At 36.7% G+C, this 23297-nt stretch overlaps 1 protein-coding gene and 1 pseudogene across 12 annotated transcripts in view; one reads left to right on the top strand and one right to left on the bottom strand.

Moving 5' to 3' along the window:
• The window catches only part of SPAG9 (sperm associated antigen 9), a 145750-nt gene that overhangs the window by 34459 nt on the left and 87994 nt on the right, over positions 1 to 23297 (bottom strand). For 6 of the 12 annotated variants that reach the window (XM_077852706.1, XM_077852708.1, XM_077852709.1 and 3 more), the window contains 8 exons: positions 18827 to 19034; positions 18226 to 18325; positions 11782 to 11903; positions 6784 to 6795; positions 5012 to 5069; positions 3843 to 3995; positions 3317 to 3368; positions 975 to 1105 (listed from right to left, as the gene is read on the bottom strand). In XM_077852706.1, the coding sequence (XP_077708832.1) occupies positions 975 to 1105; positions 3317 to 3368; positions 3843 to 3995; positions 5012 to 5069; positions 6784 to 6795; positions 11782 to 11903; positions 18226 to 18325; positions 18827 to 19034 (836 nt within the window). The remainder of the gene's footprint in view (positions 1 to 974; positions 1106 to 3316; positions 3369 to 3842; positions 3996 to 5011; positions 5070 to 6783; positions 6796 to 11781; positions 11904 to 18225; positions 18326 to 18826; positions 19035 to 23297) is intronic. The other 6 variants (XM_077852707.1, XM_077852710.1, XM_077852712.1 and 3 more) reach the window with 1 other exon arrangement.
• On the top strand, positions 16243 to 16553 carry LOC144286357 (copper transport protein ATOX1 pseudogene; annotated as a pseudogene).

Raw genomic sequence — 23297 nt, 5'->3', positions numbered from 1 at the left:
CTCACCATCCTAAGATCATGACCTGAGCTGAAGTCAAGAGTTGGAGGCTTAACCAACTGAGCCACCAAGGTGTTCCTCCTTCAATTTTTAAAACATTTATTATTTATTTAATAGCTATTAAATATTTAAGGACAAACTGCTTAGTACATTAGTTTCTTTGATCAATTTAATGAAGATTAGAATACTCATCCCTTCTTAGCAGCAATTACAAGTTTAGCAAATTATAAATGTGCTATACAAAGTACTTTCATTCTAGAATGACACTGCTAAAGGACATATAAACTGTTAAGTAATGTGATCAAAAGAAGTAAAAGTTGGAGGTTAAAAAATATGTTCATAAGCTTTAAAACAACATGTCAGTGTATGTGTACTGTTATTGGTAAATCTGAGGTAGGAATCCAAACTCAAAAATACGGGCAAATTAGGGGGCAACTAGTCCACAAACTTCTCATGAGCGCTTCCTAAATTAAAGTAAGGAGCACTATTACTGAGAATATGGCCATTAGATGGCAGCATCAGGTGAGAGCTAAGACCCAATCAATAAAGATGTCAATGGAATGTACATTTTGCATGAATAGCCAGGAAGGAGGGGAAATCAGACGAGTATTTTACAGAAAGACAAGGAGTAAAAATGATTTTGTTTCCTGGGTGGCACATGAAATTTTTATCTTTTCCTAACATTACTGTAAAAGTAGTGTCAATTTCTATATTCTTTTGAAAAATGACCATCATTCCTAAGTAGTAACAATTCCCTTTTAGAGGTCATAGGAACATTCTCCAAGGGCCCTTTGCCCAAAAGGCACCCATTTTGATCACATTCTGTCCATATTCCTAGTGTTACTTTAGAAAGTATTTCCTAATAAACAGAATAAGAGGTTTGGATCCCCAAGGCAGGGCTCTGGTTCTGAGTAAAGGAATGTTCAAACCTAGGAAACAAAACTAGAAAAGCACCAAGAGGCACTTCTCCTACAAACCGAATCATCTCTGTCCATCGAACAGCTTCCTGAAGCTCCATCAATCTCTCTTTGTATTGGTTTCTCTCCATTAGAACGCGGGCCATTTCTACCCTAGTAAACCGCTTCCTTTGGGCTGTGGGAATATCACTCTGTAACAAAAAGAATGCTGCAGATCACTCTGGGAGCCTATTATTTGTTTTTGGTGTTATGTTAAACTTAAGCAAAATCTTAAAGCTTTGAAATGCTTCTTAATTTCTAATCTACTGGAACATTTAAAGAAAAATAACCTTATAAAAATAAAATCACCAAAGAGATTTAAATAATTACTTATGACTGAAAAGAGGCAAACAATTAAATTTCCGAATAGAAATATAGATATTTGAACATACTACAAAGGAAATAAGAACACTGTAGATTCTGAGCTAAAACCAAAGGAGATTAAAGAAGTTATTAACCTATCTATACAGATTTAACATGCTCCCTGGAAACGTTCCTCTAAAACATTTTTTAAAGTTACATGCTAATTATTCAGCAATTTGTTACAAGTTAGTTCTGAAAGGGGTTCATTTATCTCAAACTACCCATCATCTACATATATTGGCTAGGTACAAGGCGCCCAACTCTTAAGAGTCACTAAAGCCCCAAAAGAAATACAAGCTGGAGACAAGTATATTAACTAGAATTCTTCTTAGGGAGGGTAAAGGACATAAGCACGGTAAGACCCAAAAGCATGCTCAAGTCACCTTCCTTCTACTGCAATTCCTAAATGCTTTTCTGGGGAGGACGACTGGTTTAACTGTAGAGCTTTTGTTTTGCTGATGGGTGGGACAGTTAAGAAAGACGCTGAGTTTAGACCTTGGTGACCACTTCCTTTGTTTTCCTACTACAAACTTTGCCTCTCCTTTAAACAGAAGTCAAACAACAGAGGCTTCAGGGATTCTGCAGCACAGCAATCACATTCCTAAGTACCAGGAGACTTGCACTATAATGTTCCTTAACAACAGCATTGTTTGTGGTAGTAAAAAGCTGAAAATAACCTAAATATCCATTAATAGGAAAACAGATATATAAATTATAATATATTCATACAATGAGCAGTGAACCTGAATAACTTCCAGCACTATACTACAACATAGGTGAATCTCAAAAACATAATGCTGAATATAAGAAGTAAATCTCCAAGTATGAAATAAAAAACAAGGAAAATGAAACCATATTTTGTAGGGATACATATATGTGTGATATAAAATTATTTTTAAAAAACTTTTTGTAAATTAATCTCTACACTCAATGTGGGGCTTGAACTCATGACTCTAAGATCAAGAGTCACACGCTCTACCAACTAAGCCAACCAGGTGCCCTGATAAAATCATTTTTTTTGAAAGGTAAGAAAATGATAAATATAGGATAGTGGTCTCCTCTGGAGGGGAGAAGCATAGGGTGGCTTCAGTGTTTGATAATGTTCTAGTTCTTAGGTGATGGGTTCATTCTGTTAAATTATTATGTTCAAAACTTACATATATTACACATATATTTTTGGTAGGTACCAAGTATTATACATTAAAAAAAGAGCAATATAGCAGGAGTATTAAGTAATCATTTTGTACAGGGTACCCACATATCTCAAGTCTGATGCTTGGGGCAGCCCGGGTGGCTCAGTGGTTTAGCGCCTGCCTTCAGCCCAGGGCCTGATCCTGGGGACCCAGATCGAGTCCCGCATCAGACTCCCCGCATGAAGCCTGTTTCTCCTTCTGCCTGTGTCTCTGCCTCTCTCTGTGTGTCTCTCATGAATAAATAAATAAAATCTTTAAAAAAAAAAAAAAAGAATAGTCTTTAAAAAAAAAAAAGTCTGATGGTTGACCAGCAAACCTCTGTTACAGGAATGATAATCTAGCTACCAAAAGAACTACCACTATGCTAATTATATTGACAAGAAACTCATTTAGTCTTGTATTTACATATGTTGAAAACAATATAAGCTGACTGCCTACAACTAAAGTTCTAGAATTCATCTTTTTATGTTTAATACTATAAGTAACTTTTATTATTAAACTTTCATATTTCTAAGTGAAAATTTGAGATAAAACAAACAGTAATAAAACCCACAATGTTTCGGCTGGTCCTTGAGCTTGAACATGCAAACAGAGGTCACACCACAGAGCCATAAAAAAAATGGCACACCACATGTAGCCAGAAAGCTTAGCCTCTGGATATCATGTGGGAGCATGAGCTATCCTATTTATGACCACAAACAGATCTTCTGACTTCCTTTCTATAATGCTGTATCCAAAGCTTAATTAGCAAGATTTTCTTAAAAACCAAAATGCAGTAAGAAAAAAAATCTGAAATCATAAACCTACATCATCATCATCTTTTGCTTTTTGCCGTGCATCTTCGGCTTCTGCGCGAGCTCTAGTGGGGAAGAAACCAGAATATGTTATTTGAGTTCATCTTTTCAAGGAATGAAAGGGTATATCAAAAATTTTAATCAACACTAAATAATTATTTTTCTTTCCAAAGTATTTAGCTGCCTTCACTTAGGGGAACATTAGTGTAGCACTGTTCTCAGAAAAAAACAGGTATTAAAGAAAGCTGGGTGAAGGGAAAAAATGTTTCTAATTTCTGTATTAGCAAATTTTAGAATGGTTCTACTAACTTTTTTCATATTATGACAGCCACAAAAAGTGACAATGATGACACTGGGTCAGAGAAGGGGCATGCTCACAGTGGAATCAGCACCCGGCACTTGGCCCCCTTCCAGGCCACTCGTGCTCCTTGCCTCTTAAGAGTTATGGACAGAGAGGCCGACATCAGGGTGATACCTGAGACCCTTTCTGGCACCCTGGCGAAGACAGCTGGGTTCAGAAGACCACAGAGAAAACTTACTTCCTAAGCTCCTCCTCCAGCTCCTTATTCTTCTCCTCTAGCTTCAGCTTGGCTTGTTTTACAGCCTCCAGCTCCCCCTGCAGCACATCCTTCTCACAGGTCAGCTCATCCACCTTTGCTATCAAATCATTCTTCACTACATTCAAAGCATGTCTAAGAAACACATATTGCACATATATCGTTACAAATGAATACTCTTTCAACCTGTTCTCTTTCAGACTAAAGGAACTACACTGTCAAAGCTGAATAACTGAGTATTTTAAAGAGATTCCACCCGGTATTGTTTGTAGATCAAGATAAAAAAAAAACACAATCATGCAAGTTTTCACTCTTCCACTTAACCGAAGAATAAGCTAAGCAAAACAGACCACCAACTAATAAAAATGTCAAAATTAACTAAGATTAAACTTTTACAAAACAGCATCCATAAGGATACTGTTGTTAAATTCTGAGGAAAAAAATTACCTAATCAATAAAGTAAAATTTATCTTTCAATTTACCTTTTAATAACTGATGAGTAAAAAGTCTAAACCTGGGGGAAAAAAACTGGAAAAAAAATTCTAAGATCTAGTTCTTTTGGGTACAGATGGGCATGGTATCTCATCACTGCATTCTATTTTGGATCTACCCAGATGTTCCAAAGTTGCTCTGGCACAGCAAATTAACAAAGGGACCTGGACTGCTTTCCATAGGACTCAGGACCTGCCCCACTAAACCAGACTCCAATATGTTTGAGGGCCTAAGACCCCACAAATTATACCTGAAAATCGACAACTATAGAGGAGAGCTGGGTTGGGTATAGATCAAAATATTTATGTAGAAATAAAGAAACCCCAGGAGAAAATAAAATGGGCATTCCAGGGGAGGGAGCCAAAAAAGCACATGACAAATCCAGAAGGTTAAGAGACACAAATACTTGTAGAGTGGAAAGAAGATGAAAATCTGTTTTTGCAAAAAATAAAACAGAGCAACAAAACCTATCCATCAGTGAAATCGGGTCCCACTGCCCATTTGCTTATGCATGTGTGCACACAGCAAACACACAGGGAGGGGAACAAGATAAGGTAGCTCAACGGCAGTCGCATGCTGTGTTATATTAAATATTGTCACTGACTCAGATGAGAAAATTCAATATCTTGTGTTCCTTTTAAAATTTTGTATATACTTACTTGGTTTCCAACAGTTGTGTATTTTCTAATATAAGATTCTCAACTTCACGACCCATTCCTATCAAAAAAAAAAAAAGCTTTCAAAAAATTATTAAAAATTATATAAACTGGTATTATATAAACTAGAGCCTCAAATTTTAATTTATAAATTTTATCTGTCCTTTAGTAACCTTATTTTTGTCTATAATTTCATTTCATATATCTACTTATATAGGTTGTAGAATTATAAATGATTATCTATCACAAAACAAAACTAAAGATTGTTAGCCAATTCTTTGTAACTTAGTCTATATTTTGTTTCTCATAGATAATATTTCAAAATGATCAAGACTTTTCTGCCAAATATTCTAAAAAGCAGCAGTAAAATGTTTAGAGGAAGAAAAGAGTAAGCATTAATACAGATCAAAAATCATTTGCAAATCACAGCTGGTATTGTAGGCTTTTGCCTAAAAATTAAGTGTTACTAAGAAAGAACAGGCAGAAACAAGGCCAAAGAAAGACGGAACCCCAATGCAGATGAAACCTTACCAAAGAAATTATGGTCTTAAAGCCCATGCATTCCATGTAAAGCAAAAACAAAGAACAAGAAATGTTTTATGTAAGAAACAGCATGAAAATAGATTATTAATCTGTAAAGCTTTATGCATGATATGAAATACATCTGGAATCAGTGTTATGATTTAATGCATAATGATGTGCGAAAGACAGAAATTAAGATGATTTCCTTCATTCCTAAGGGATGATCTTCGATATGTTATACCTTAAAAAAATGCTTTACCAATTCTTTTGCACAATGAAACTGAATGATTAGATTGAAAATCCCACATCAATAATATAAAGTTTCTCTCAAAGTGCCACCTCTGAAATGATAATGTTTAGTTATTACTTTACAGAATCCTGTTTAATAACTTAATGAGGACTGTAATATAGGCAGAGCACTCAAAGCAAGATTCAATGCAATGATCTTTAGGGAGAAGAAAGTTATTTAATTTGCCACTTATAAGAAACTGAAGAAATAAAACAACATCTAGGGAATGTATCTCAAAAAACTACAATGACAAAAAAGCAAAAAACAAAGCAAAGCAAAAGACTCAGCATTCACTTATCCTAAGCTAATTAGAAAACCGCATATAATGGAAGAAGTAGTATTAATATAACCCAGCTATACAGGAAGGAAAAATCCTAAGAAAACTACATAAGGAAAAGGAGTTATCATGTCCCTTGATTTTTTAAAAAGCAGTATTTCAAATGACTTAAAGATAATTTAAAACCAACCTAGGAATGCTAAAAATTCAATGCTCACACATGAACTCATATTTTGTCTATATTATCATTTTCTCAAATATTCTCAAAGATCAGGGTACTTCTCCATGAAGAATTAAATATGAGAAATAGTAGCTTATTTAATCATCTATGTATTCTCCAGAAGGTAAAAATAAAGACAAACTAAAATGGTTTTCAAATTACAATTCCAAATGAATTTTGGCAAGATATGCTGAAATATTTGCTGTCGACTAATGTTAACTTTCAATAAAGCTATACAGTCAGAAGAAATTGAGTCTAGATTGGTTGAAAAAAGCTTACGTAATGACTATGTTTGTTATAAACTCTCAAGCATGTAGGGAGATAAGCATAAAAGCTGAAAATATATGGAAGGCAAAAAAAAAAAGTTGAGCAGAAAAAAAATGATGAGAAAGCATTACATGAGAATAGCAGCCAAGAACACCTTGCTTAAAAAGCAGTAATATTAAAGTATTTAAAAGCATACACACCAGAATATTCCCCTGGGTAAGCAGCCCAAGAGAAAAATGAATGAGAATCACAATTAGATTGTTTCCAGAAAGCAAGATCTACGCTCATTAATTTCAATGAGAGAGAGGAGACAATAAAATTTAAAAGATGTAGAGAAACCATTAACTAAACACAGTAAAGTGTAAGTATTATAAATAAGAAAAAAATCTGAAATATGTACTACATGGGAATCATATCTAATGTAGTTTCTAAAATTTACACATTCTCAGTGTTCTCTCAAAATCTCATGTATAAATTTAATATATGATCAGTTGGATTGTCCAAAATTTTCACTTTGAAATGTATTGATAAAAGCTAACTCATAACCATAAGAAAAACATAACTTGAAGTGGCTGCATTTCTATTCAAGGTTTCAACCAAATATAAATTTATTAGGTCTAACATATTTGAAAACTTCACCTATTAAAACATGTAAAAATTGCCTGGCAGATTTTAAAATCATAGAAGTCTCATTTGGATTTTAGCATCAATCCTCAAGTTAGCTCCATAGTTGGGCCTCCAAATTATCTGTTAACCCCTTGAGAAAGTATGCACAATTTTGTCTACCTGTACATGCATTTTTCCAAAAATACACTGCTTTCTTACAAATTCTCCCATAAAGGAGTTTTAATCCTAAAAGGTGAAGAATCACAGAATTAGAGGTGAAATAAAGCCATAAGAACTATTCTGGGGCAGCCCAGGTGGCTCAGCGGTTTAGCGCTGCCTTCAGCCCAGGGCCTGATCCTGGAGTCCTGGGATCGAGTCCCACGTTGGGCTCCCTGCATGGAGCCTGCTTCTCCCTCTGCCTGTGTCTCTGCCTCTCTCTCTCTCTCTCTCTCTCTCTGTCTCTCATGAATAAATAAATAAAATCTTTAGAAAAAAAAAAAAAAAGAACTATTCTGTTTAGCGGTCCATTCACTTAATCACTGTGCTATGGTGCTCAAGACTCCATATGAGCAAAGGACAAAGTTGTCTTGACATTGAGCTTATAGCCTACCCAGGGAGATGAGTATGTATAAAATCACAGTGAAGTATAAAGAGTGGCATAATAAAGAAAACAAGTGCCACAAGAATACATTTCCAGGACAACTAAGCTTTAACTAGGGGATCAAGACAGAATTCCAATAGGAGGATATGCCATTTAAATAGAGGCAAGGAGATATATAAAGAGTTACATATACAATTTTTTTTTTTTTTTTTTTTTTTTAAGAAAAGGAGTAAACAATCCATGGTGATTGGTTCTGAGGGAAAAAGGAGAGATTCTGAACAGAGAATTGAGTGGACGGTGAGGCATTCACTGAGACAGTATGGTGCTGGACCAAGAACAGCCTTGAACAGGACAACGAACATGATAAACTGACCTTTAGACACATTAAGGGTAAAGCCCCACAAATCATCTTAAGTGTGTCTCATGGAGTGTTTGGAAATAATAGTCTGTGGCACTAGAAAAAGATCTTGGAAAGTGATAAAAACTGTGAAGCAATTATCCACAAAAGCCAAGAAACAAGAGCAAATAAGATTTCCCAAACAAAGAAGCAGGCCTGGGATACTGATATCCTGAAAGATGGGCAGAAAAAGAGGATCCTGCAAAGAAGACTGAAAAAGAAGAATCAGAGGTAGGAAAGTCTGCTATCACAGAAATCCAACAAAGATGGTGTTAAAGACAAAAGGTTATCTGAAGAGTTCTATGAAAAGAGTATAGAAGGAACCGCTGAATATAGCAAAAAAGAAGGTGGTTTCACACAAGAGGAGTGCAGTGAATAATCCCACACAGACTACCGGGGGATGAGATGCAAGTGGGAAAGGGAAATCCTGGCAGTTAAAAGCAGCTTTACTTTCAAGAAGTCTGCTTTGTTCACTGATGTATCACAAGCATCTAGAATAGTGTCAGACACAGAAGAGATATCTCTTTGATAGTGCTGCAAAAAGGTGTGACCAGAAATGGAACCTAAGTGAGTGATAGGGCATGAAGGTACTGAAGATGGAGGGTTAAAAGGGGGGCAGTGCTTTCACTTTTAAATGGAAAACACCTGGGCAGCCCTGGTGGCTCAGCGGTTTAGCGCCACCTTCAGCATGGGGTGTGATACTGGAGACCTGGGATTGAGTCCCACGTCGGGCTCCCTGCATGGAGCCTGCTTCTCCCTCTGCCTGTGTCTCTGCCTCTCTCTCTCTGTCTGTCATGAATAAATAAATAAATAAAATCTTTAAAAAAAATTAAATGGAAAACATCTGAATATGTTTAAATGATAATAGAAGAAGTAAAGACAGTGAAGTTGAAAATACAGAAGGATAATCAAAAGAAAGAAAAAAACCCCAAGAGTAGGATGTGCAATTTCCAAGTTCTTGAGTGTGGCTGTGGAAAGTACATGACTAAAGTGAATGGAAAAAGGACTGACAAAAATAAGAAAGTCAAAGGACAAGGACAAATGGAGTGGGGAGGGGTTTACCTCTTTTAAATTGCTAAAATCTGGGGAAAAAATAATCTAAGTGTGGAGTATATGCATAATGATTACAAAAATTTATATCCTTGAACAAGAGAAGAGTTTTACAATAATATAGTAATTAAGAAAATGAATAATGAGTTATAGAAATGGGTTGCATACTTATTTATCAACCCAAAGTCAATTAAAGAACTTTGGGAAACAATTTTTTTAGTTTCACTATATTCCATTTAATATTACACTTCAATTGCTATCATGAAATTGTATAGAAGATAAGCCAGGGAACAAATATGAGCCTAGGAAATTTCATTTACCATCTTCGATCAAAAGGTATTCACGTAGGCATAAGTCACTACACTCAAGGTATTAGAGTAAAATCTTCTAATCTGGAACATTCTAGAGATAAATATATCATTATCTGCAAAAGGGAAAAGACACTAGTTTACAGTCTATTTCTTATTTTCAAAGTAGAAAGAAACCCACAGTATCAGGATTTTGCTTTTAACCTATTCATTATGCTTAATTTTCTGACTTAAAGAATGGAAGCTTTCAGAAAATACCTGATTTTAAAAGACTACAATTATTTCTAAGTACTCTGTGGCTTCTTAACTTTTACAAAAAGGAATGTTTGAGACCACCAACCTCAAAAATTATATTATTCAATATTGGATTATGAGTAGCAGGGTATACAAACTGCATTACAAATACTTCATTCTAGTTAAATACAAAGTTGCAACATGAAGGAACTTTCTGGGGACGTATATTGCTTCTAGTAGTGATTATACAACTCTATGCTTTGGCAAAAGTAAAAAAATTCATCATAAAGAGCGAATTTTATTGTATATAAATTTGAATGCAAATTTAAACACAAAAATTCTTCTAACATTTTTTGCATCTATCCTTCAATTTTGCCAGGGACTCAGTTTCTTAAACGGAACTTTTCATTCATAATTTAAAGTTAACTAAATTTAAAGTGTAAGTTAAAATGTAAAAATGGGGTGTTTCTTAAGAATTAATCTTTAGCCCTCCTTGAGAAATGCAAACTCATTCAATTGCTTCCAATACTTTACTTAGACTTTAACAGTGGGAGTTTATGTCTAATTTAAAAAGTTTTACTTATAATAAACTTTCAATCTCTCTTACTAGATAGACTATGAGTTCCATTTAGACAGAACTTATATTTCCTTCAAAAAATACTTCATACTTTGAAGAATATAATGGTAATCAATAAATTTAACCCAAATTAATGCAAGTAATCCCACCCCATATTCGCAAAAATTAACAAACAGCACCTTCTGAGAACACTGTAGTCTGAATTATAATGTCAATAATAGATACAAAAATTTTTAAAGACCAGTTTCTATTCCAAAGGCATAGGTTTTTTAATACAATAAGGCTTTCAATTTCTGTAAGATTGTAAGTTAAAAGAAAGGCAAGCCAAAACTAATTGACATATGTAATTATTGTTGAAAGAGACTTCAGAGATCCCCTAGAGAAGAAGTCTATCCATTCTTTCTGTAAAGTGTCAGATAGTGAATATTTTAAGTCTTTGGAAGTCATATGATCTCTGTTATAGACTACTTAATTCTGCTATTGGGCGCAAAACCAACTATAGACAATAAGTAAATAAATGAGATGGGCTGTATTCCAATAAAGCTTTATTTGAACACAGAAGAGATGAGCTGAATTTGGACCCATGAGCCACAGTTTGCTCAACCCAAGAACTAGAATCCAACTCCTTCATTTTATCAAAGAAACTAAGGCCAGGAGAGGTTAACTACTTGGCAAAGGTTATCAGATAAATAATGGAACAGTCAAATGCAGTATTCTTTTTCAAACCAGGTATCTTCTATAACACAAACTCTAAAATGATTACATTTCCAAACAGAATATGTTGTGAAATCACAAATAAATAAATAAATAAATAGACCCCAAGTATTATATTTTCTTATCTAATTAAGGTCAATAGAATTTAAAGAAGTCTACCTAAGCCAGGAACTAACTACCTATTAATCTATACATCTACACATCCACACACCTGGATGCACACACACTCATATATATATATAAAAAAATCACTGTGCTCCTTCTTCTTTTTTTTTTTTTTGATCACTGTGCTCCTTATGTGAAATACTTATTATATTAAGTATATTAAAGAATATAATATATTCTTAATATTAAAGAATATTAAACACATGTTTAATAAAATGTGCTGTATGATTTTCAAAATACAAATTAAAGTACAATTCAATTTGAGGGATATCCATGCACAAAGATACTTTCATTTAAAACTTGTGATCTCTATAAAATCTTTATAAATAAATAAATAAATAAATAAATAAATAAATAAATAAAATAAAATAAAATAAAATAAAATAAAATAAAACTTGTGATCTCAAAGACTACGTTCCTATTTATTACCTGAAAGTACAATAACTGTGCTACTGAGCAGCAGTTAGGGACACTTTAAAGGAATTTTCAATTAAATCACTTAAAAAACTATTACAGTATGATACTTCTTCAGATAAGCTATCATACCTAGTAAATCTGCTCCTTCATCCACATCTCCAATTAGGCCTGAGCCAGCTGAAGACAGTTCTTCAAAGAGAGATTCTGTATTGCGATCAAAAGCTTTGTTCTCTATGCCTTTGGTGGGAGTGCTATGCAACAGAAAAAAAATCAACAAATATTACAGGCTTTTTCAAAAGTGTAAAGTGAATACAATAGGCAAATAATTGTCTCCTGTAATTTGCATTTAATACAAAATGTAATTTTAAAAGATTTTTAAAAGGTTTCCTAAAAAATTACCATTAAACTCCACAGAAAGAACTGTTGAAGAAAATATAGAATGTTTATTTTTGGTCAGATCTCAGTAAACACAAACAATAAATGATAGCTAACAGAGCACTACTCTTCATTATATTAGACACTGTACAAGCACTTTACCTAGTTTACCTTACTGAATCCTCACACTGACTTAAAGGAGGTGCTATTATCCCAATTTTATAGAAGAGGAAACTAAAGAGATTAAGGAATTCACCAAGGTCATCCAGCAAATGAGTCAAAGAGGCAGGATTCAAACCCTGCACACAGTCAGGCTTCAGAATCCATGATATTAACTACCATGTTAATAGGTTGTCTAGATATAAACTGGCATGGCCATTTTGTTTTTCTTTTAAGGGCAATTACAGTAACTGTTAAAATAAAGAATACAAATACTTATATAGAAGAAGCTTTATAATATGGGATATGGAAGGAAATGGGGATATGTGTATGTTTGTGCTTTCATATTATATTAATAGAAAATAGTTGGGGCACCTCGGTGGCAGAGTCAGTTAAGCATCCAATTCTTAGTTTCGGCTCTGATAGTGATCTCAGGGTTGTGGGATTGACCCCCACGTGGACTCTGTACTCAGGATGGAGTCTGCTTAGGACTCTCTCTCCCTCTCCCCCTCCTGCTAGTGCGCACTCTCTCGCGTGCACGCGCGTTCTCTCTCTCTCTCTCATGTGTGTTCTCTCACTCAGCTCTGTCTAAAATAAATAAATAAATCTTTTAAAAAAATTTCCATAGGATTTCCAGTTAAACTTAGTGGACTAAACATAGTTATTTACCGCCCAATAGGACATAGGCAATAGAAAAAGAAATTACAGCAGATGAATTGTGAACAAAATTCTGTAAGATGGAATACAGGCAAACAAAACTGATCTGACAGACCAGAAAAGGCTGAAATGTCAGCACTGAGGTTGAGGGAGGAGCTCAGTATACTGCCAGAATCTCTGAAGGAGGAATTGAAGGAACCAGCAATCTATAGAGAGATGCATGCAGGGGTGCCTGGTGGCTCAGGAGGTTAAACATCTGCCTTTAAGCTCAGGTCATGATCCCAGAGTCCTAGAATCAAGCCCTGCATTGGGCTCTCTGCTCAGCAAGGGTATGCTTCTCCCTCTCCCTCTGTGCTCGCCACTCTCTCTCTCTCACTCAAGCAAATAAAATCTTAAAAATAAAGAAAAAAGAAAAAGAAAGATACATGTAAAGGGGAAACATAAAACAGAAGGTTAGGATGAAAAACAATAGAAAGACAGCACAAGAAGCAGTATGAGTGCGATCCAATCCTCCAGAACAGAGATCTCCCTCCCCACAGCATTGCTCCCTAAACAATGGAAGCCATGTTTAAGTGTTAAAAGCAGGAAACCAGAGTATCTGCATTACTTACCTAAGTACCAGCAAAACAGCCATGGAGCACCAAACTTTTAAAGAAGGCCTTTATTATAAAATAAAGAGTCTAAAAACAAATGGACTATAACAGAGGCACTCAGAGCAAAAGGAGACAATGCAAGCAGCAGAAGAAATTAAAAAAAAACACACAACTTTTTTTTTTTTCAGAATAAACATTGTGTACATAAAAAAAAATAGGATGTTATAAAGAGTAATTCTAAAAACTTTTAGGGGGAAAAGAAATCAACTATTCACTGAGCAACTTCTATGCACTTAGAAATACTAAGACTAGGGATCCCTGGGTGGCGCAGCGGTTTAGCGCCTGCCTTTGGCCCAGGGCGCGATCCTGGAGACCCGGGACTGAATCCCACATCGGGCTCCCGGTGCCTGGAGCCTGCTTCTCCCTCTGCCTGTGTCTCTGCCTCTCTCTCTCTCTCTCTGTGACTATCATAAAAAAAAAAAAAAAAGAAAGAAAGAAATACTAAGACTTTGTCTCTGCTTTTAGGTGGTGACTAGGCAGTGTTTGATAAATAAAGGTTTTTTAATAAGAAAAAAATACTTTTAGGGGAAAAGAAAAAAAATCAATGAGGGCTGAAAGATAAAATTGAAGAAATCATCCCAAAATTAGAACAAAAACAGAAGGGGGAGGGTGGAATTATAAAGGTTAGTCCAGACTGCTCAAAATCCACCTAACAGATATTCCAGAAAGAGAGAGGAAGAGACAACAGTAAGGAGAAATAAGAAAATTCCTCAGAACTGGGAGATAATGAATTTCCAGATGAAAAGATTTACCATATACAAGAAGATACAAGGAAGATCCCTACGTCAAACACATGATGAATGTATTTTTAAAGCGGGGGAGGGCACATATCAGGGATAAAGTGAAGATCCTAAAAAGCTTCCAGAGAAAATAAACAAAAAAGCAAGAATCCAAATGGCCAACTCTTCAAACTCAACATGATTATGAACAATGTCTTCACAATTCTGAAGGAAAACTTTTGAAGATTTTCCAACCTAGAATTCTGTTAGCCAAACTATCAATCGTGTTTTCAAATGACATTTGTCATATTCAAGTTCTCCAAAAATTTACTTCCTGGGACAGCCCAGGTGGCCCAGCGGTTTAGCGCCACCTTCAGCCCGGGGCGTAATCCTAGAGACCCGGGATCAAGTCCCAGGTCAGGCTCCCTGCATGGAGCCTGCATCTCCCTCTGCCTGGGTCTCTGCCTCTCTGTCTCTCATGAATAAATATATAAAATCTTAAAAAAGATATTTTTTTTACTTTCCATGCAGCCTTTGCCCAGAAAGCTAGTAAGAATATTTTTGTCAAGGGGCAGATGGGTGGCTCAGTCAGTTGAGCATCCAACTCCTGATTTTGGCTCAGGTCATGATCTTCAGGTCATGAGATCAAGACCCACATCAGGCTCTGTGCTGGGCATGAAGTCTGCTTGAGATTCTTTCCCTCCCCCCCTCCCCCTGCTCACACGTGCTCTCTCTTAAATCAAGAAATCTTAAAAAAAAAAAAAAAAAAAGAAAAGAAAAGAAAAAGGAATATGTTCTGTCAAAACAAAGGCATACATCAATAAACAAAGCACACCTAGGTGGTGCAGTCAGTTAAGCTTCGATCTTGGTTTTGGCTCACTGGCTCACGTTGTTATCTCAGGGTCCTGAGATCAAGCCCCATGCGGAGCTCTGTGCTCAGCACGGAGTCTGAGATTCTCTCTCCCTCTGTTTCTGCCCCTCCCTCTCTGCCCCTCCTGTACTCTCTCTCTAAAATAAACAAATCTTAGAAGGAAAAGAAAGAAGCAGCAGCAGCAAGATGCCCTCTGTTTCTGCCCCTCCCTCTCTGCCCCTCCTGTACTCTCTCTCTCTAAAATAAATAAACAAATCTTAGAAGGAAAAGAAAGAAGCAGCAGCAGCAAGATGCCCTCTGTTTCTGCCCCTCCCTCTCTGCCCCTCCTGTACTCTCTCTCTCTAAAATAAATAAACAAATCTTAGAAGGAAAAGAAAGAAGCAGCAGCAGCAAGATGATCTCGGATCCAGGAAACAGAAGATATGACAGAGGACAGAAGTGACAAGAATTCCCAGTATGAAAGTGAGGGCAAATGCCAGGACCAGAACCCATGAGAGCCTAGACTAGAGAATGGGAATAGAAGACGCCAGGAGACAGAGCGCCAGGAAACTGGCTTTATATTTGGCCATTTTGAAAGTGCTTATATTTATGATTCGCAAGGTATCTGTCCATGAACTTGCAATAGATATGTAGAAGCCTAAGCAAATAAAATGAAACAAAAATCTACCATGTTTTACTAATTCTAGAAAAGTAAAGTTGCAAAAGATAGGAAAAATAATCACAGTATATTCTGTGACTAAGCTATGATCAATATTTACTGTCATAATGATTTTAAAAATGAATGTTCATGTAACACAAACTGAGAATTATATTGAGAGGATAAAAGGAGGGATGGTGGTTTAAGGAACTATATCCTTGTCGTCTTCTACTATAAAGTCAACAGCCAGTATCACAACTTTTCTAAAACCAGGGTTCCTCATTTGATCCACAGAATACAGAAAATTATTTGAGGGACTATTTTCTCAATTCTAGAGGCACAGGAGTGTAGCTAATTCATTATAATACAAGGATGCCTTAGGGCAGGACTTAATTTTCTCACAGAATCCCAGCTGAGAAACAGAAGAAGCAAGGAAAAGAGCATAAGGATGTGGTTTAGATACTTGAAGAAAAATAGCAGAAGAGAACGAAGATGTGACTGCTGCCGCCACCACATCCACAGTCATGCTGAAGCACGAGTTCTCTGTGGACACAACTTGTGAAAGCAGCTCTAAAGTGGTCCGCCAGGTGCTCAACAAGCTGGGAGGAGAGGAGTCTGACATTGACCTGCCCAACAAGAAGGTTTGCTTCAATTCTGAGCACAACATGGACACTCTGCTGGAGAACTTGGAGAAAACAGGATAGGCTGTTTCCTACCTCAGCCCCAAGTAGCAAGGGCCTGGAAACCTGGGCCCAGGATGGACCAAAGGGGGCAGGATGCTGATCTTTTCTTGCCTTCCAAACAGTCCTGGGGCCCAACAGTCCTGCTCAGCGATGGGGGTTCCTGCACAGACCTTTCTTTAGCCTGCTGACCCTCCCCAGCTTCCCTGCAATAAAGCTGAGCTGCTATTGTTGGGGCAAAAAAGAAAACAAAGAAGCGATAGACACTGACTATTGGGAATGGGAATGAAGGGTGGATAGGGTAAGAGACTACTACTGCCCTTCATATTTTGTATTATTCCCATTTGACCTTAATACTATATATGCATTAATTAGTCTGATAAAAATATACTTTTTAAAATTTTTAAAGAGGTTCAGAATGCAAACAGAAACTGCTAATCTCCTTAGGCTTAAGAGAGGACAGATAAAAAGCAAATTTCACTTTTTACATTCTGCATTGTTTACATTTTTTGTTTAAGAGAGCATCTGTGCGAGTGGTGGGGGGAAGAGATGGGGGAGAGAGAGAATCCCAAGTAGGCTCCATGCCCAGCGCAGAGACCACAGAGACCAAGGGGGGTTCAATCTCACAACCCTGATATCATGACCTGGGCTGAAATCAGGAGTCGGAAAATTAACTGACTGTGTCACCCAGGCATCCCTGCATTGTTTACATTTTTAAATAAATAATAAAGAAAAAAATGTTTTCATAGGACATGGCCTTCAACATCAGAGAGTCCTAGACCTAATGCCAGCTCCAATCGCTAACTTGGAAATCTTGGACAAATTACTACACATTTCTGAGCTTCCTTATCTGTACAATGGGGATGAAGACACTGACTTCATAAGGTTGTAATTCAACTTATATTAAACGATGATGACCATAGTACTATCTAACCTTTATTAAACTGGGCCCACTGCCAATAATTCAACATACATTGATTCATTTACTCACAATCATCTGAGGTATTATCATAATTCCCTCCTATGGAGGAGAATATATACCTCAGATTCAAATCCAAGGCAGTATTTGAACCCACATAGTCTTACCTTACGTTCATGCTTTTAACCATGACTGCAGTGGTAAGTGGTGTGTATTTTTATGGTCATTTATTTTTAAAGGACAAATGTAATGGAAGAAATTAAAAGGAAGGGAGTAGGTCCTGTGTAACATTCTTGAACATCTATATGCTTTAGATTACCTTGATTAAGATGATACATAACAATTCTCTTCCTGCCACTAAACAGCCTTCCCATGTAAAACGAGACTAATTTTTTCCAATAATGAGATCATTACACTTTGGGTTTTCTGTTGTTTTTTTTTTGAGTAGGCTCCACATCCAAGATGGGGCTTGAACTCATAACCCTGAGATCAAGAGTCATATGCTCTACTGAGGCAGCCAGGCACCTGACATCATTACAGTTTTGAAGGGAGTATGTACACTTCTTCCTGATTTGGGGGAAAGAACAGTTTTCTCAAATTGTTACTTCTCATACTCCTGTTTCTATGTTTCCTCAAATTCCAGAAAGTACTGGTTATCCCTTGGGCTATTTTTTTCCCCTATCCTTCCATATGCTTCTAATCCCTGATGTAGCAAAGGAACATTTCATAAAACATTTAAACCAAGTATAATGTCTAGTTTCAAAAATGGAAACTGAAATATAGTACCAACATTTCCTCAGCAAAACATCTGAATGTCCTTCTCTCTGAGACCAGAGAACAATAGTATGCTTCTGAGAGAGGGGAAAGGAAGTATAAAATGCCTTACTTTGACACTAATAGTACCTTGAGCCTTTATATCCACTGAGATCTTTGTCCATATCCAACTCAGGAGTGGATTCAATGATTGCTTGAACTTCTGACTTCTCTTCATTTTCAGCAGAGCCTTAGGAAAAGGACAAGATGATATAAATAATGCATATATTACATACTGCCCCTAATAGGAGAAACCTATTGCTTCAGTGGTTATAAATACATCATTTGATCAGAAAAACATTTTAAGGAGTAGGTTCTAAGAATCATGAGGTTTAGACAAGTCATATATCAGATTAACAGTGACTATCAGAAACTGATAAATAACCAAAGTTTTTATTTGTATTTTTGGGGACACAGTCCATTGTATCCCAGGGCAGAACTTCCTGTTTGTTTGTTTTTACTAATTAAGGGGTGAAATACAGAGAAATTAAAGATGAAGACTATTCTGCCTTTTAGGCTCTCTAATCCTCCGGTTTCCCAAATCTGTTTCTCCAAAACTTTATTTGATCATCACTCTTTTTAAGCTTACCTACAATTGAGTACAATTTTATAAATCTAAAGCAGTAACACCCCTAAAATGAATCCTTTCATACCCACATGATCTTTACCAGAAAGAACTAGGGTCACTTACCTGTTGATACATTTCTAGTTTCTTGGGCTACCTGTACTTCAATATGCTTGCTTATCTCTGATTTATTTGGTGTATCTGCAACCTTCACAAATCCTTCATTATCTTCCTTTAAGGGAGTATCAGTAGGAATTGTGGCCACATCTGACGCAGCTGTTGATGCCGGAGTGGTAGCTTTAGATCCTCCTTGGCTAACATCAGAAAGTTCATCCTACAAATAAAAAGAATTCTTGGGGATGAGGTTTTGCTTGGGTGGCTCAGTTGGTTAAGCATTCAACTCTTAATCTCAGTTTAGGGTATTTTTAAAGATTTTATTTATTTATTCATTCATGAGAGACACACAGAGAGAGAGATGCAGAGACTAGGCAGAGGGAGAAGCAGGCTCCCTGTGGGGACCCCAATGCAGAATTCAATCCCAGGACCTTGGGATCATGACCTGAGCCAGACTCAACCAATGAACTACCCAGATATCCCAATCTCAGTTTAGGTCTTGACCTCAGGATTGTGAGTTCAAGCCCTGTGTTAGGCTCCATGCCTAACAAAAGAATTATGGGAAAAATCTTTAAATGATTAATTCATTTTAAATCATTTTCTTAAATGAGTTAAAAAACTTGCAGAGAGAAAGTTCTATTAAAAACAGTAATAGGGGGCAGCCCCGGTAGTGCAGCGGTTTAGTGCCGCCTGCAGCCCAGGGTGTGATCCTGAGGACCTGGGATCGAGTTCCACGTCGGGCTCCCTGCATGGAGCCTGTTTCTCTCTCTGCCTGTGTTTCTACTTCTCTCTCTGTGTGTCTCTATGAATAAATAAAATCTTAAAAAAAACAACAACAACAGTAATAGGGGCACCTGGGTGGCTTAGTTGGTTAATCATCTGCCTTCAGCTCAGGTCCATGATCTCAGGGTCCTGGGATAGAGCATCGAGTGGAGTCAGGCTCCCTGCTCAGTGGAGAGTCTACTTTGCCCTCTCCTTCTGCCCCTCCCCCATTCGTGTTTTTGTTCTCTGTCAAATAAATAAATAAAATTAAAAAAAAAAAAACAAAACACAAACAGCAGTGGAATAACAAGATTCTGAATCTCAGAGGAGATTCAGAGTTTTGTACACCGTATTCTTAAAATATCCTGCATCCAAATAACCCGAAATACTAAAGGGGCAGATTTTAAGTCCAACTCCAAACTTTAGGCAGTGAGACCAAGTAATCTGCATTTTAAAAAAGCAATCCAGGTGATTTATATACTCATTAAAACTTGATAATTACTATTTTAGGGTCCACAAATAGTCATGACGTCTGGATTGAATTTTATGCAAAAATGTGTAGAATGCATTTTTCTGGGGGGAAAAAACAACTTTTATCAGGTTTCAAAGGGTTTTGTGGCCTCAAGATAATTAAAAACAGTTCTCCAAAAGTTGAATCTTTGTGTGGCACACCTGAAACTAATGTAACATTGTGTGTTGATTTAAAAAAAAAAAAAGTGGGCAGCCCGGTGGCTCAGCGGTTTAATGCTGCTTTCGGCCCGGGGTATGATCCTGGAGACCCGGGATCGAGTCCCACATCAGGCTCCCTGCATGGAGCCTGCTTCTCTCTCTGCCTGTGTCTCTGCCTCTCTCTGTGTGTCTTTCATGAATAAATAAATAAAATATTTTTTTAAGTGGGGGAAGGGATTTAAAAAAAAAACAATACAAAACAAAAAAGAGGGCAGCCCGAGTGGCTCAGCGGTTTAGCACCACCTTCGGCCCAGGGCATGATCCTGGAGACCCGGGATCGAGTCCCATGTTAGGCTCCCTGCATGGAGCCTGCTTCTCCCTCTGCCTGTGTCTCTGCCTCTCTCTCTCTCTCTCTCAATCTGTGTCTCTCATGAATAAATAAATAAAATCTTTAAAAAAGGCGGGGGTGGGGGAGCAAGTGGTAGGCTCAATTGGTGGAGCATGTGACTCTTGATCTCAGGGTCCTGAGATCAGGCCCACGTTAGGCATAGAGCCTACTTAAAAACAAAAAAAACAAAAACAAAAAAACAGCACACAGTTCTCTAATGGCTACCAATAACGAGGCAGTTCTTTTACAGCAAAGTACCCAGGTCTTTAAAAAAAAGAGAGCCTAAAATGCACGGGTAACGCAATCAGTTAAGAGTCCAACTCTTGGTTTTGGCTCAGGTCATGGTCTCAGGGTCATGAGATCTGGTCCCCAGGTAGGGCTCCATGCTGAGCATTTTGTCTGCTTGGGATTCTCTCTCTCCCTCTTCCTCTGCCCCTCTCCAGGCTCTCTTTTTCTCAAATAAATAAAATCTTTACAAAAAAAAAAAAAAGAAATAAAAGAAAGAAAGAAAAAGAGACTTGACAAAAGTTTACAATAAATAGTAGTAGTAGTAGGAAGAATAATAATAATTAGGGTAAATATAGTGAATTTATCATTCACCAAATGCCTGACCTTGGGTCAGTTATGTATTCTTTCTAAATCTATGTTTTCTCATTTGTAAAATAGAAATAATGGTACTTAATTCATAGATTATAAATTATTCTACATAAAGACGTAGCAAAGTGTTCACATATACTCAGTGTTTAAAAAGTTAGTAATTATTATATAGCAAATATGACAATACATTATGTATAACTGAGAATTCTGAAATGTATGCTTTTGGTCTAAAGCAAAAAAGAATATATGTCTATATTAAGTTAAGTCTTAGCTTTAATATAGACATATAACTTAATATTAAGTCAACTTAATATGTCTACATTAAGTTATGCTATGGTGGGGGTGTTTTTTTTTTTTTTTTTTTTGGTGGGGTGATTTTTAGTGACTTTAATTTCCCTTTTTAAAATTTTATCTGGGATCCCTGGGTGGCGCAGCGGTTTGGCGCCTGCCTTTGGCCCAGGGCGCGATCCTGGAGACCCGGGATCGAATCCCACGTCGGGCTCCCGGTGCATGGAGCCTACTTCTCCCTCTGCCTATGTCTCTGCCTCTCTCTCTTTCTCTCTCTGTGACTATCATAAATAAATAAAAATTAAAAAAAATAAAATTTTATCTTTTTTTAACTTTTAAAAGTTATAAAAATAACTATAAAATAATGAAACAGACTCCAAGCCATTAAAAAAAAAAAAAAACAGTAACAACAATACTATACCAATCAAAATTACATATATACTCTAAGCTTTATATTACACTATCTGAGAGATTTAGGTCATTTTAGGTGCTGAGAAGTCAAGAGTGTTCAATTTAAAATTTAAATTTAAAATTCTGTTCAAGTACAAGAAAGCATTTTTGGCATATAGTCAGCTACCTATGCTATGGTGGAAAGCAATTACAGTGAAAGCAACCACACTCAGAGAACTTTATGACCGAAACTCTTAGCTTTATAATATTAAAACATTTTCATCTCCATTATCTTCTCCTAAAAATAATTTACTATCACGAATTTTGATGTAGCAAAAATTTCAGTACCAAGAGTGGGTGAATTAGAACCAATCACCAAAAGAAAACATAGGGTTATGTAAATTATATTTGCTGGGGCAAATCAGGAGTTCTTTATCCAGAAGAGATGGTATATGTATACAATGGAATATTATTCAGCCATAAAAAAGAATGAAAACTTGTCATTTGCAACAACAAGGACGGTGCTAAAGAATGTTTCACTAAATGAAATAAGATGGTTGAGAGAAAGACAAATACCATGATTTCACTCATATGTGGAATTTAAGAAACAAAACAGATGAAGGAAGAAAAAAAAGTGAGAGAGAGGAAGACAGATAGAAAAAAAAAAAAGAAAAACACCTAGAAACAGCCTCTTAACTATACAGAACAAACAAATAGTTACCAAAGGGGAGGTGTGCAGAAGGATGGGTGAAATTAGACAAAGGAGATTAAAGGGTACATTTATCAAGATGCCTGCGTAGTTCAGCTTGGGGCGTGATCCAGGGTCCAGGGATGGAGTCCTGCATCAGGCTCCCTGTGAGGAGCCTGCTTCTCCCTCTCCCTGTGTCTCTGCCTCTGTGTGTGTGTCTCTCATGAATAAACAAATAAAATTTAAAAAATAAATAAAGGGTACATTTTTCTTGATGAGCACTGAATAATATAAGGAAGTGCTGAATCCCTATGTTGCACCTCTAAAACGGATACAACACTATATGCTTACTTAAAAAAAAAAAAAAAAAACCTTCTTTATCTCTTCAATGGTGTCCCACTCACCACTCTTCATCCCTATCCCAGACTCTGAGGTTTTTCTTTTTCCTGTTTTTTGTTTATTTGTAAATGATGAGAAATGCAGAATGTCACAGCTTGTGAATGCCATACCAGCATGAGTTACGCATTTAAAAATCTGAGTATCGGGACACCTGAGTGGCTCAGTGGTTGGGCATCTGCCTTCAGCTCAGGGCGTGATTCCAGAGACCCAGGATCAAGTCCCACATTGGGCTCCCTGCATGGGGCCTGCTTCTCCCTCTGCCTGTGTCTCTGCCTCTCTCTCTCTCTGTCTCTCATGAAAAA

Source organism: Canis aureus, chromosome 16, assembly GCF_053574225.1.
Source record: "Canis aureus isolate CA01 chromosome 16, VMU_Caureus_v.1.0, whole genome shotgun sequence".
Taxonomy (NCBI): Eukaryota; Metazoa; Chordata; class Mammalia; order Carnivora; family Canidae; genus Canis; species Canis aureus.
Note: the sequence above shows the minus strand (reverse complement) of the source record. Positions and strands in the feature narration are given on the sequence as shown.